The sequence below is a fragment of the Nipponia nippon genome, unplaced genomic scaffold (genome assembly GCF_047370975.1).
Source record: "Nipponia nippon isolate SJK-2023a ecotype South Korea unplaced genomic scaffold, ASM4737097v1 scaffold_6, whole genome shotgun sequence".
Classification (NCBI taxonomy): Eukaryota; Metazoa; Chordata; class Aves; order Pelecaniformes; family Threskiornithidae; genus Nipponia; species Nipponia nippon.
Genome location: NW_028262380.1, coordinates 52,815,689 through 52,829,876, shown reverse-complemented (window position 1 = coordinate 52,829,876; position 14,188 = coordinate 52,815,689). Strand labels below are relative to the sequence as shown.

Genomic DNA, 14,188 nt, shown 5'->3' with positions numbered 1-14,188 from the left:
CTTAGAGTAAAAAAAAAAAAAAAAAAAAAAAAAAAAAATCCTCAAAACAAAAAATAACCCAAATTCCTCTTCAATCCACCAAGCCATTTAGTCGTAAGCTTCAGAAGGTGAATCCAGCATCCACTTTAAAAAAAGTCTTGGTGAAATGGCATATTAGAATTCTATTAGTGCATTTCAGATCTTTTAAGCCTTGATAAGGAAAAAAGTTTTTCTTTTTTAAATGCAGTTTATAAAGAATCAATCCTAATGGAAACGGTAACGCTGCAATTACCCTAGCCTTTCTTATGGGGGATTAACATTTAATACTTGTCAACAAAGCCAGAGAGGCAAATATAAATCTTGTCCTCTCTGTATAATCACATTCTTATCAGGCATGAAGAAACAGTCATTTAACTGCTAAACGAGTATGACTCCAACCCACAAAACCTTGTGTTAGAGTTGTGCTTTTTTCCAAGAGCCCAGACAGCGACTCTAGTAGCGAAGCTTGCAGCACGCCTCCTTTTAGGAATGACGTGCTTTCTGCTCTGAAATTTCTGCTTTCTGCTCTATCCCTTACCCAGCATAAGAGGGGCTGGGATACCCTGCAAAAAGAAAAAAATTCACAAAACCTGCAAACACCAAGTAACACATGCACTAAAATGCACAGTGCAAAGACACTCGATTGACTGTTTCTGTGCAAAGCTAGGCTCAATTCAGCACAAGCCAGAGCTCATAAGCCTGGCCAGATCCAAGCTAACTCCCACCATCCTCTCAATTCATTTATTAGCTCAACCAGAACGCCACTGGTGAGACAGCTTAGTGGGTTCAGTACACATCAATCAGCACCTGAGCGAACGCCCCGTGCCAAAGGGCCGGGCACTGGGGTGCCTGGTGCATAAGAGACCAACAGCTGCACAAGACGGGTACAAGAGGATATAGCTTATGTTCATCAAACCCATTTGCTGTCTCTCTCTCACTCCCAGTAAGCGGAATACAGTATAGAAACAGCAAGCTGTGGCTCTGCAAGCTGGATCCTGCATGGCTTATTAGCGTCGGCTCCACATGGTACAAAACTGCCTGTACTGCTTCCAAATCGGGTTGATCCCAGAAGCAGTGTAACTATGTTTACACAGACTGTGCACAAGCCAATTCGGTGCATGCAACCAGCTTGCCTTTTCTATATCCTTGCACAATCTACAACTTAAACCATAGACAGAAACATATGTTCGCTCTGCTAACTATGAAATATTTTTTTCTTACCAAGTATCTGCCTTAAGTTGAAACTTCAGGGAAGATGCATAAAAAAAAAAAAATCAAGAATTTCAGATAATAGCAGCAGAGAAAAGCATTATTTCATTTCTGCTGACAAGCTCCAGTAACTCCATACTCTGTGTAAGGACTGAAAATCGGCCAAGAGGCTACACCTGTTAAGGTTACTATTCCCATAAAAGTTTGCTGCATATTAGTTCAGCCAGACTATGAAAAAAGCAGGTTAAGCCATCTTGTTTTGCTTAGTACAAGAACAGTTAAGGGGCACAGAAAATTACCACATTTTGGTCACACAGACATGTAACTAGCAGGTAATAAACAGCAGTGGTTTCTTTAAACCATTCCAACTGGTTGAGTGAGATGTCTGTCTACATCTTGTCTCTCCTGCACTCTCAATGCTGCCTTTCTAGCACCCACACAAGTGACTCTTGCACACTATTCTCTTCTCTCCAAACTTATTAAAAAAATAAAAGTTTCCAAATCACTAAAAAAGTTTTCACTAGGCATAGCAAACACATGATGCTAATAATACTTAGTTTTAGGTCAGGAACTCTAATACTACACACTAAATCTCTTCTTGCTTTCCTGTCCACTATGGTTTCATAAAAAAAATTAAGCAAGCTAAAATCAACTCCAATGTAGTTTCAAACTAATAAAGCAAGTATTTTATGGTTAGGCTTCCAAGTGCCATTAAAAGGATTTCAGAGTGGCAAACGCACAAACCTATAATGAACATCACATGTATCATTCAACATCACAGAACTCCTCCCTTATAAGTGTCTCTTCTGAGAAAATGGCTTAAGAGCTGGATTCTTCTTCCCTAGAAATCCACTGAAGTTTAGCTCGGGGCAGGTAAGTCACAAACCAGTAAACCAGAACCTAGCCTCTGATTTTCAATTCAGTATTTCAATTTAGAACATCACATCACATTGCACAAACATTACAGAAAACTGGTTTAACACATACATGACAACTGCATCTCTTCTTGGAGCCCTGTTTTCTTTTGCAGCACTGAAGTTTCTTGGTTCTTCATCTTCGCTGTCTGAAGACACATCTAGGAACTGTACCCCTCTTCGATGCTTGAAACAAGATCGTTTCCTTGTCCTCTTGGCTTCAGGAGTTTCTGGGATGGTGGAGTACCCTGTGCAAGCCATTTCAATAGGAGAAAAGATAGGAAACAATGACATCTGTACTTAAAAGCATCAGATAGCTACAATTTCTTCCTTATGTACAGCACCCATTTAAACAGAACTCGCATCCTTATGCATGGAAAATTCCTGTGAACTGTATTCCTTAAAGTGGTAACTTACCTGGCAAAAGATCCTCAGCCCTCTTACATCAAACAAATAACTTTTATACCACAAAGTTTAAAAGATCATGTATTTTAGGTTAATAGCTACTTATAAATACATTTTTATTTTTGGAAAAATGGATAATCAGCAAAATCCTCTGAACTCTTTCCAGGCTGATCAGGACATGGATAGAATGTGTGTATCTGATGGCTGATTTATAATCTGCTTGTCTTGATAGCTTTTCAGAAAGGAAACGTCAGTGTTATACTGCAGAAAACTAGGAAGCTACACCAAGGAACTTGACAGGTAAGTTGCAACTCCTATAGAGGTATAATCTATTTAGCCAGTCTTTTTCACATTATGTTCCAGATGATTCTTAACAAGGAAACTTAGCATATGGAAGGATGCTTTGTGTTATATACAAAGCATCAGGATATACAGAATCCATACATAATCACAATATGTCACTGTGAAGACATCTCACCAATCATATACTACCTTCAATTACACTTGCAAAATTGACCCACTATGCGTGCATTAGCACGTATTAACTTTTCAGTTCTGAACATGCTTGTAAGACAACCAAAAGCACAAGCAGCCAGTCTATTTATATAATTCCTGACTTAGTCATGAATAATGCATGACTAAGTCCCCCAATGTCAGCTACACCTGAAACCAACTCCATGCACCTACTTAGATGGGGAAAACATGACCACACAGGGAAATCTACACAAAGACATGCAAAATAGGTCTTGAACCTGAAGTGAAAAGAGGATTAGAACACTACAACAAAATGAGACAGCCTACACTTTATTAGACTTTGCCCTGTCGCCCTCTTTCAGCACAGTACCAAATGCAGCTAAGACACAGTATGCTCTAACTGCATATATTGTGTGTTTCAAGGTGGTTCTAACTAAAACTCTGATGCTCCCATATAAGCCTGGGCAAAGCAAAACACATGGTTCTATCCATTGCCTATGGAGGCCAGAACTGTTCTGCTACCATCTTTAGAAAACCCTAAGGAAAAAATGCAATTTTTAGTTGATACACGTGGACTTGAACGTGCAGCTTCTAGCTCATCTGTCTTTAAACCTGCATGAAATAGAACTAAATACTTGGACACAATTGCCACTTCTTAAGCATGCTATTTCCTGCCAGTAATTGCAGAAAAGCACTCAAGGCGTTTTACAAAAGGTATGAGCCAAGAACTGTACGTAGCCTGACCTAGTACAGCAGTCTCATGCACTCAAGACTTGATTCCTTTCTACCACTTTACCACTGTAAAAACAGCCAGTGCTGCAAAGAAAGAATAGTTGGTAAGCTGAGTCATTTTGTTTAAGACCAGACAAATTACAGACCCCGGAGGCATGACTGTAGAGAGGAAGAAGAACACATGGAGCAGAGAACGTAACAGCTGCAGAGAACATTTGCTGTATGAAAGCAATCTTGCAGAAAATAAATTTAAAATAACTCACTGTGGCACCATTTGATGGAAACAACGGTAAATCCTAAAAGTACAAGCAATTTGCTGACACAGGAAACCACCAGGTGATACTGGCTTTGAAAGGGAAAAGTACCCAATAAACTAAAAAAAATACGGTACCAAATGTTACATAGAGCACTACTGAAAAGGGATAACTTGAAAATGGAGTTTAACACTGGTTAAAGGGATGGGAGTGAGCGTAACTCAAACTTGTTTAATATCCATGAGGAAATGTAAATAAGGGTTCAATGACAGTTCAAAAAAGCAATCGTTGAAGCCTTAAGTCTTTAGATGACCTTAGGGAAAATCCTATTGAAAATATGAAACACACTTCTAACCAGTCATTGGTCGATCAGTTTGGAAACAGAGGAGTGATAAGAAGGAAGAGCAAGTAATTATCGTCATCTCAGCTTTTAATTTACGAAAGAACATCACGGTCTGTCAGAGAGTTAGTTATAACAAGTAAGAATTGCCTCGTTTTGGCATTCTGTTTCAGCAGAGAACCCCATGTTTTAATTTCCATCTAAAAGCCTCTCTAATCTGTCATTTCCATATTTCTTACTGACCAGCTTTCATAAGAAGAGGTTTGTCTGTCTTTTGTGCCAAAGAAGAATCTGTTTCCCAGGTGACGGACAAGTTTTACCTCCTATCTGCTCCTGCTGCCACTCCAACCCTGCCCCGAGGACCCTTCCAGTCGCTGGCCTTGGACACCCAGTCCACTCAGGATGGAGCATCAGTCTCCTCACTTGCTGGCACCGGCGCCCCCAGGGCCTGCACCCCGCTCCGGCTGCCAGCACAGACCCCCTTGCGCAGGCTCGCAGACACACACGCCGTGAATCTCTCCGCCCTCTACCCAGCGGCTGGCACCGGGTCCCCTCGTCTCAGGTTGTCCCACACACAAATAGGCGACTCAGACCCTCTGGTCCCTCCCTGGCTTCCCAGGCTGCTTCGCCTGCTTGCCGGCTCATCCCCTGGTACCCCGACTCCCTCCGCAGGGGCGCGGCACCAGACACGCAGGCCTCCGTGACCCACGATGGCTGTCACTTGATTTTCCGCTCGCTTTGGTCCCTCCAGCTGCTGGCACCCCAGACACATGGGCCCCTGTGACCCCTGGCCCTCACTCCAGCCGCTAGCACTTAAACACCCGTGCACACAGAACTGATTCCCCTCACCCGGGGAAGTAGCTGGAAGAGGATTTTCACAACAAGGCAGGACCAACCACGGTGATCACGAACAGGGCATGGACAGACAAGTATACTGACCTGTCTACATGTAAGCAACTACCCCCTTATCCATCTATTCTCCCCACACTTGTTCCTCTTCAAACCACTCTGATCCCTACCCTTCCCCACCTGTGGTTCCTCCCCTTAAACATCCCATAGCAAGTTTTGTACAAACCAGAAAAGCTCTTACTTGCCTCTCACAATAAGTCCCATACCCCCAAAGGCAGCAACTCCCCTCAGCCTGAGCGGTGTTCCCAACAGCCCTGCTGTTGACTGACGGTGATGGGCATCACCCTCAACTCATGGGGCTGACGGCCCTCCTGTGTCAGCCTTGGGAGAAGCCAGGGCAGGGGCCATTCCTCCAATTAGGTTATTCACGCTCCCCCACCTGCCACTCTGCCTCTGCGCGAAGATGAGCCTTTTACCCCATGACACGACACAGCAAATCCCACCTATGTGGCTGGTATTGAACAAACAGGAGCTCCCCACTGCTGACAGTATCTGATTTATGTTGTAAGAAGATGGGTGAGAACACAGAGCAAGACAGAACAGATGGAAGAGACCCCAAAATTAGAGAAAGAATAGCTATGGTTTATTAAGAGCCTCAGTGCAGGACAACAGTCAGTAATATACTCTGAATTGGGGTGGTGGATGGGCGAAAAAAATCTCCACACTCATTTCCTACACCAAGAGCTTTGAATCATGAATAAGAAAACAGACCAAAACAATTACACAGGGAAGGTGCAGGACAGTCAGCGACAAAACTCCCGGGAGAGTTAAGTTTTAATGATACAACTGTCAGTGTAAGTCCTCATATAAAAGGATTTTACATCCTCATAATGCAAATACAGCATCGTGGCCATCCTCTCCCCTCTAGCGCCTCAATCCTTTCTTAAAACTCACGTTCCTATAATCCAAACACCAGTGGTGCTTTCTCAGCTGCTAACTCTGGAACCATAATTTCATCTGGAATTAAAGGCAGTTTCTTCTGCCTCCGTTCACTAACCCAGAAACTTGCTGATTCAAGTTACTACAGCGCATAATGCCATTCTTCAAAGCTGGTTTGCCAGCAGAGACTAGACATAGAAAGAGGCTAGAACAAATTCATTGGGTAATCAAATGCAGAACTGAGCTACATGGTGTCTAATCCCTTCATCTGTGATAAAAGGCCTCAATTTTAATTGAGTTATCATAAAAACCTAAACCTTTTCTATTACTTTCAAAACACGATAAGAGGATTACGGTAATGATTTTTACAAGAGGCAAAAGTCTCACTTTGCAAAGTAATCTTGTTATCTTGAAAAGCCCATACGTGTGTAAACTTAGGAAGGCCTAAAAATTACTAGTTCTGAAGCAGTAACATACTGTCCTAAGACAGGCCTCCCTGCAACCAAGACCAACATGTTGGCAGTAGAAAGTTCCTCAGCAGTACCTTCTTCTATCTATCCCTGTTTGAAAGGACATGTGTTGTCCTTGACACAGTTGATTTGCTTTACCTGAAAACTGTATAAATTTTAAGATGAATACAGGAGAAGAGCAAAAGAGACCTTTGGGACGGTATCAAACATTTTTATTACATTTAAACGTTAAGATGTGGGCAAATTTATTTCAGGAATTCCTCTCTAGCAAAGAAAAATAAAGCAGAAAAATTCTGAAGGTTACAAGGTTGGGCTAGCTGAGCAAGGGCTATCACAATAGGACAGAAATACGGGATGCATAAGAAGATGTGAATGGAAATATCAAAACAGGTCTATAAGAAACATGAGAAGTTCACATCTCTACTGAATTAACAGAATTGATTGAGCCAGTTTTCATAATCTTTGCCTTGTAGGTTAGCCTATATTCCAAACATATTCCTTCTGCAAGTAGCACAACACGCAAATGACAGGTACTCATGACAGCTTTGCTAAGAAGCATCCTTACTGCATTAAAAAAAAAAAAAGGGCAAGGAAAGTTTACAAAAATAACACTGTCTTAAAAATAGTTTTATTCTTTATAATATAAACCTTGGAAGAGGTTAAATAACAAGAGTATTTACTGTTTCACTTGGTGACTTCTCATTTTATTTTTACTTTAAATACCAATCACTGTCCAGTCTTCATAGCAACTCCTAACTCCTATACCTATGAAATGCTGAGTTGCCTGGAAAAAGCGTTTTCCCTCTCAAAAAGAAGCAGTATTACCTTCTCCCCTCCCCTCCACCTATTCCACTGAACAGAATCCCTTATTAATGGGGGGAGGGGGAGCAGAAATCACATATGTAATAAGAAGTCCTCATATTTAGAGCAAATTATAACCTTGTAGGGTAGTAACAGATGAAACAGTTATTGCCACAGCATGTAATTACTGGAGGCAGAATTTCCTGATTATAGGCGGTTTAAAAGGACTATTAAGGAATGCCTGCAATCATAAAACGAGTGTTTGACTCTAAGGCCATAAGTACAAAAACACTTAAGTCTCCCTAACTGGAGACATAAACAACAAAACCAAAACCCAACAACAGCTGATTTTCGCTGTCATACAAAGAGACTCCATGAGAATAACGGGATCAAACTGTCCATGATCATATGGAGACAGAGTTAAGTTATGGATACAGGTAGTCAAATGCAACTGTTTTCATAATATTAGAGCAAATATTTTGTTTAGTTTAGTCAGTAAACACACAACTTCAACTGCTCTTGAAAAAACTTCACTTTTTTTTTTTTTAAATCATACTCACTAGAGTCTTTCAGGAAGCATATACCTAGTGCAGAGCCATAATACATTGCCCTATAATTCTAAATATAACCTCCTGCACAAACCATACATCACACTCAGAGAAAGCCAGCCTCTTCTCTCCCAAATAAAAACAAAACTGAGGTAATACTTAGAGGCTTACCACATTTACTGACACTGCACAACAAACACTGTCAAATGGAAAGTAATTTCCACCCAGTTTTGGAAAGCAGTATCAAATACGTGTTGCTCAAGTCTACAAGCTAACTGATCTTCCATTTTCAAAGGAAAGTCTTTTTCATTTGCTAAAATAATCCTAAAGATCAGTGTTACTCTAAGGTGCTTCTTAAAGAGACCATTTTAAAATGATGATTACTTCAATATATCTTCTCATGAATCCTCAGCAAAGTTCACTAGGTACCGCAGTCATTACTTTGTTCCAGAACTTCTTTAAGTAGAATTATACTCTACTAACTGTGACATAAGCAAAAGACATGACTTCCTCAGATCATAAAGAAAATGACAACAGATGAGAACAAAAAAAAGCAGTCCCAGTGCAAGTGAATGATGTGACACTCTGAACATCGTAACCCAAAAGTACAGTCATTTGGGTTATATATTTGAATTGTACAGAGACGTTATCAACAAAATCAACCATCAATAATAGGATTATACATAGTAGTTTAATTTCAACTACAACTTTTATTTCAATTCATTGTTGAAGCTCTGTAAGTGTGCTTTTTAAATACAAATCTCATTTTGAAATTCCTGATTGTAATTATTCTAATTTGTATAGTTCTAATACAGTTCTGCTGCATTTCTACAATTGGAATAATCTCATTACCTTAGCATATCAGGCTACTTACATAATTAAAAACATCTAATTGAAAATTTAGAAGATAGCATCACTGTTTTCTTCACAGACTAATAGAAACCAAATGTGCATATTATTTAGTAAGTAATATTAATCTTTACAGAAAATTGTAGTAAACCACTCCAATGCATTTTTCCAACTCTTTAGAGAGGTATTTTTCAAATATAATTTGATAACTGCCCCCGTAGTTTGTTTCTACCCCTCAGTTAAGCGATGTTCAGAACTACCACCTACAACTTGGCTGCAAAGTCACTGCAAGCCTGCATAATTTTGAATATACACAAGTGTATAAAGACGACCAATTCTTCTGGCCATCATACTACAAACTGCTTATTAAAGCGTAAGGTATGCATGTTCCATACAAAGCAACAAGAAGCATTACATACATACATACCCAGGGTGCATAACAATCTACCAATATTGGTTTGTTATGGGAAAACAAAACAAAAAAAATAAGCTAAAAAGATAATGGTGTTTCATGACACAACGGACATCATCTGACTATCTTCTCCAAGATGAATGAAATTAAAACAATCATATTTTTCATTAGATGCATATTTCAGGACACTTGACAAAACAGAAATCCAAAGAAATCCCTAGGAAATTATACTGAACTATTTGCGTTCCTGAAGGAAAAAGTCTGATTTTAAAATTCTTTTTACATGCACAATATGATTGCACGATACCAAATCAAACAGTAAAAAAAGCCATCAGCTATTTAATAATTTTTTTGTTCGTGTAAGTGAAATAAAGAACACTGTCCTCTTGTTTCCCCAGTTTCACCTACCAGTATTTTGTGAATCCACTGTGTTTGTCTTCAGAAGAAATATGAGTAATTGTTGTCCTCACATGATTTATTGAGCATGAGGGCAAGTTATTTTTAGTTAACTTGGTGTAAACTGCTTCTTGTACAAAACAACTCCATACTTTGACTTATGTATTTAGCAGTAGAGAGAGCACAGAGTGCCATAAGCTGGTTATCTCTGTACTTTTTCCATAAGACAAGAAAAAAACCCCAAAAAACCGTCTGTCTTCCTGTCGCTAATTAGGAAGCAAGGACAGGCACCTGCTAATCAAATCTAGTTTCCACTTTTACATTTAAGTGCCTCATATCCTGCAGACAAAATTTGAGTGTTTTATTTTCAGTTAACTTCTATAGATGTAGAAAATGTTATTTGATTTTTAAAATGGTTAATTAATTCTTTTAAATGAGTTATGTAACGATGCACAAGTAAGTGGAAAAAAGTCACCAAACCACTCCATCTTCTTTAAACACTCAATATCTGTGAAAGCTGAAGAATTATGTAAATACAAAGTACTAATAATTACAAATGTTAATTAGCACCCCAGTTCTACACCAGTATCTGTGTCCATGGACTCTTATTTAAGTCGGCCACTTGCTGTAATTTTGTCTGCACTCCTACTCTACTCTGTTTTACTGGTAGCTACCATCATCTCCCACTAGTTTTTCTCACAATTACTTAGCCTTCCACAGCAGTTCCTCTTTTAGGCTGCCCTTCATCCTTCCTTTTATTACCTCATGTCTAAACTCATATTCATGCCTCTAAATTGGCTATCACATTCCTTCTCCTCCTCAGTCCTACCCCTGTAGAACATAAGCCAAGGGAGACCAGTATTTTGAAAAACAACAAGCTCCAAAGCTTGTCAGCCTTGGTAGTTATGGTCTACCTACATGCTTCCACTGACAAAGTCAAGTCCACAGGCAGATTAAAGGAAAAAATATAATATATTAAAAAAAAAAAATACAAAAACAAACGAAGCCACAAAACAAGCAGCACCATCCACTACCTCACATCTATGTTCACCATCCAAGAAGGGTACCTGCCTTCAAGAACTCCTACACTGCTCAAGACAGTGACTTATCACACACAGGAAGACACCACCTGTTCCAAAGTGCACTTCCGCACAGTGCCAGTTTTTTCATGCAATCCATTACAAAGCACACACATGCAGAAGCCACAACTAACAGTTGCTTGCTTCTTGTGTTAAGCTCTCCCTGACACCGAAATATCCTCTCTGTTAGTGGACAGGCTACTTAACTCCAGACTGGCAACTCTTGAGCCAAGATTTAGAGATTTTTTTATATTTTTTTAAACATAAAGCACCAATTAATATTTACTAATGTAAATATGAGAGCACTTCCGTCAACTGAAAACAGTCAACCCGCACAAAACCAAAATCCATGGAATAGTAAATATCAATCTACTATATATTGATTTGGCTCACCTTTAAAAAAGGAACTCCTCCTTGTACATGAAAGGTTCTGTGTTATCGCATAGATAAGGTACTATGATAAACTGCCTTCCACCAAGGGAAAGCTGTACGCAAAAGAAATGTAGTTAAACAACATCAACTGATATTGTTGCTCCATTACTGACTAAATGCATAGTCAAAGTTTGTCTGATCTCTCCAATAACACTTGTATCTTGACATCTGTATTAGAAGTTATACAGAATGTCCGAAATGTATAAAATAATCAGGAACACATAATTTTTGTTCTTCCATTCTTACTCCTTCAGTAACAGAAAAGCTACTGGTGAATGTGATTATGCAGTTGAGAGCCCTGACAGATATTAACTGATGGATCCAAACAGAAACAGCACATCTCTAGTGTATCAGCCAAACAAACCAATAAATTACTACACAAGCAAGTTTTTCAACATTTCCATGAAAACCACAAGCTACTGCCAGAACAGAGGACAAACACTGCTACAAAACTATAAACACAATCAGTTTGTGAGAATCAGCAGCAGGTTTCTAAGCTCTTTACAAAACCAGGCCCAACTGAAAAGAAACTGTTTTCTTTCTTTTCAGTTTTATCTCTGATATTCCACATTGCATTAGCCTAGGACTCTAGTGAAAAAGTTAAGTCTATGTTGTGTTTCATTTATCAGACAACTAAGAGCGTTTTTTTTTTTTCCTTTGAAAACCCCGAAATACTATATTAGTGTAAAATAAGCACCAGTAAAGATAATTAGTAAATAGGAAAGCATAATATACTTTAAACATTTAAATTGTAGCTTGTTTACTCAACTGAAAAAGATCATTTCACCTTTACTTACAAGAAGGTTTCCGACTTGACTGTAAACACACAGGTTCAATTACAGCAAGCACCGCTACAAATAAGAACACTTTTGTGGAAACTGCCATGAAACACGTGTGCATAGAAAAGCACATTTGTAAAATAAGCAAAAAGGAAAAAAAAAAAAAAACAAAAAAAGACAACAATTATTTTATTTCTAGAAATGAAGTGCTTACACTGTTCTTATGCTACATGCAAAACACCTGACTCACCAGTTATCTCTGTCACATCCGAAGCTGGAGTATCTGGCCTGTTGCTGTCATCGGTGGCTTCATCCTCATCCCCTCCAGCAGCACCACCCGCTGCAGCAGAATGAGCTGCCTGCCCCTGGGCTGCCGAAGGAGACGCCGTTTCCTGCTCCACGCTTTTTCTCTTCCTCTCAAAGCGAAAGCGGTCCAAGTTGTAGAGACTCATGCTCTTATCCTACGGCGCCTGTCTGCAGGAGAAGAGACGGGCTCGCCGGGGCAGTTTCTGTGGGCAAAGCCAGGCAAAGGAAAGAGGCGGCAGGGCTCATCAGACACAGCTCAGGAAAACACCGGCGCAGTGGCCGGCGGCCGCGGGAGCCGCCCGAGGGCCCCGCCGCCGGGCGCTCCCGAGCGCGCATCCCCGTTCCCACGGAAACAGGAGCCCGGCGACGCTGTCAGGCAGCGGGGAGGCACCTGCCCACCCCCGCCCTCCCGCTCCCCCGGCCCCCTTACCCCCCCCCCCCCGCCGGCCGGCACCCCCCAGGCCCCCGCGACGGGCCCCGCACGCACCTGCCGCGCACCGGAGCCGACACCGGCGGGGCGCTGGGGGCCGCGGGCGGGAGCGGCAGCCACGCCGGCCAGCCCGGGCCGGCCCCCGAGGTACCTGGCGGCCGCCGCCGCAGAGGGAAGGGGAGAGAGGGGCTGGCGGGCGGCGACCCGGGCGGCGGGGAGCACAACACTCCCCGGTAGCGGCGGCAACAGCCCGCTCCCTGCAGAATCGACGCGCGGTGGCGGCGGCGCTCGGTTATGACGTCACCGCCTCCCCACCAATCACCTCGCCCGGACGGGGCGCGCGGGCGCCGGCGCCTTCGCGGCTTTTCCCTCGAGACCGGCGCGCGCTGGTTTTTTCCCCGCGCGCGGGGCGACTGTTGGTCTCCGCGGGGGCCGGGGCCTCGGGGCTGTCCCCTGTGGCGGCCCCAGGGTCCCCGGAGGTCTCACGTCCTCCTGCGGGCGCTCCCGCGGGGCGGCGGCGGGCCCTGTCCTGTCAGGGCGGCTGGGCCTGCCCCGCCGGGGGCTGCGCCTCGCCTGGGGGCCTGCCTGTCGCTGGGTTTGCAGCGCCCAGCCGCTGGTACTGCATGAGCGCCATGTTGGTACCAAGTGGTGGTGTATTCCTCTGCTACCACACCCCCGCCACGCTGAAAAGTTTGGGCAAAAAGACCATGATAAAAGCTCTGGAGCCGTAAAACGCAGGATTTAGGGTGGTTTTCAGCCTAGGCTCCTCAGCATGCTTGCAGCATTGTGTCCCTTTGGCGGGCTAGATGGAAAAAACGCGCCCATGGAAGTCTTGGGCCAGGACCCGCTGCCTCGCTCTGGGTGTCAGTTGACGCCACGTGGTGGCAGAGCGCCGGCAGCACGCCGGCAGCGTGGCCTGCGCAGGCAGCGGCTCGTGGGCCTAGCTGGCATTGCGCTGAGGACGTTGCTGGGGCTGAAATGGTGCCCTTCAATACTGTAAGCAGCAGAGAGATACCGAAACTACCTTTGCACGTCTGCCCTTCAAATGCTAGCCACCTGTGAAATAAAGTGCTGTAAGGCCTGGCAGAAATGAATAAGTATTATACTGAGGAGCCAGGTGCAGCAGCTATTAACATTCTGGAGCGGCTATGCTAGCTAACAGAAAAACAGAAAAAAAGCCACTTCCCCATCCGTCACGCCGGCTCTGTAGCACCGGGCTCACGAAGGGCTCCTTCACTATTGACGTTATTTGCCATTTAAATTGTAGTAGCCCAAACGCCTGAGCGAGGGTCGTGGCTGTGCCATACTAGGTTATGTGCCGCTGTCAGCATTACTTACTAACAGGCTGCACGGAGGCAGGGCTGAGCGTTTTGTCTGACAAACTTGCTACAGCCTGAAAGCTGGAGCTGGTCCAGGTATTTCCAGAAATGCCACCTACACATACATTACCTGGAAATTTCTTTCTATCAAAATTAGTTTCTGTCACCAGTAGTCAGCAAATCTAGGTCTTGGCCGCTCATACTGAATCACCATCATCATTATAATAAAGTTT

General features: G+C 42.6%; 1 protein-coding gene across 5 annotated transcripts in view; it reads right to left on the bottom strand.

Annotated features, from left to right (window-relative positions):
* SMARCAD1 (SNF2 related chromatin remodeling ATPase with DExD box 1) overlaps window positions 1-12,906 on the bottom strand; it is a 43,875-nt gene extending 30,969 nt beyond the window's left edge. For 2 of the 5 annotated variants that reach the window (XM_087736275.1, XM_087736278.1), the window contains exons 1-4: window positions 12,694-12,905; window positions 12,151-12,409; window positions 11,919-11,999; window positions 2,215-2,389 (exon numbers count right to left, since the gene is read on the bottom strand). In XM_087736275.1, coding sequence (XP_087592401.1) covers window positions 2,215-2,389; window positions 11,919-11,999; window positions 12,151-12,352 — 458 coding nt within the window. In that variant the 5' untranslated portion in view covers window positions 12,353-12,409; window positions 12,694-12,905. Of the gene's footprint in view, window positions 1-2,214; window positions 2,390-11,918; window positions 12,000-12,150; window positions 12,410-12,693 lie in introns of all 5 variants that reach the window. The other 3 variants (XM_087736276.1, XM_087736277.1, XM_087736279.1) reach the window with 3 other exon arrangements.
* Between the last annotated feature and the right edge of the window lie 1,282 nt (window positions 12,907-14,188).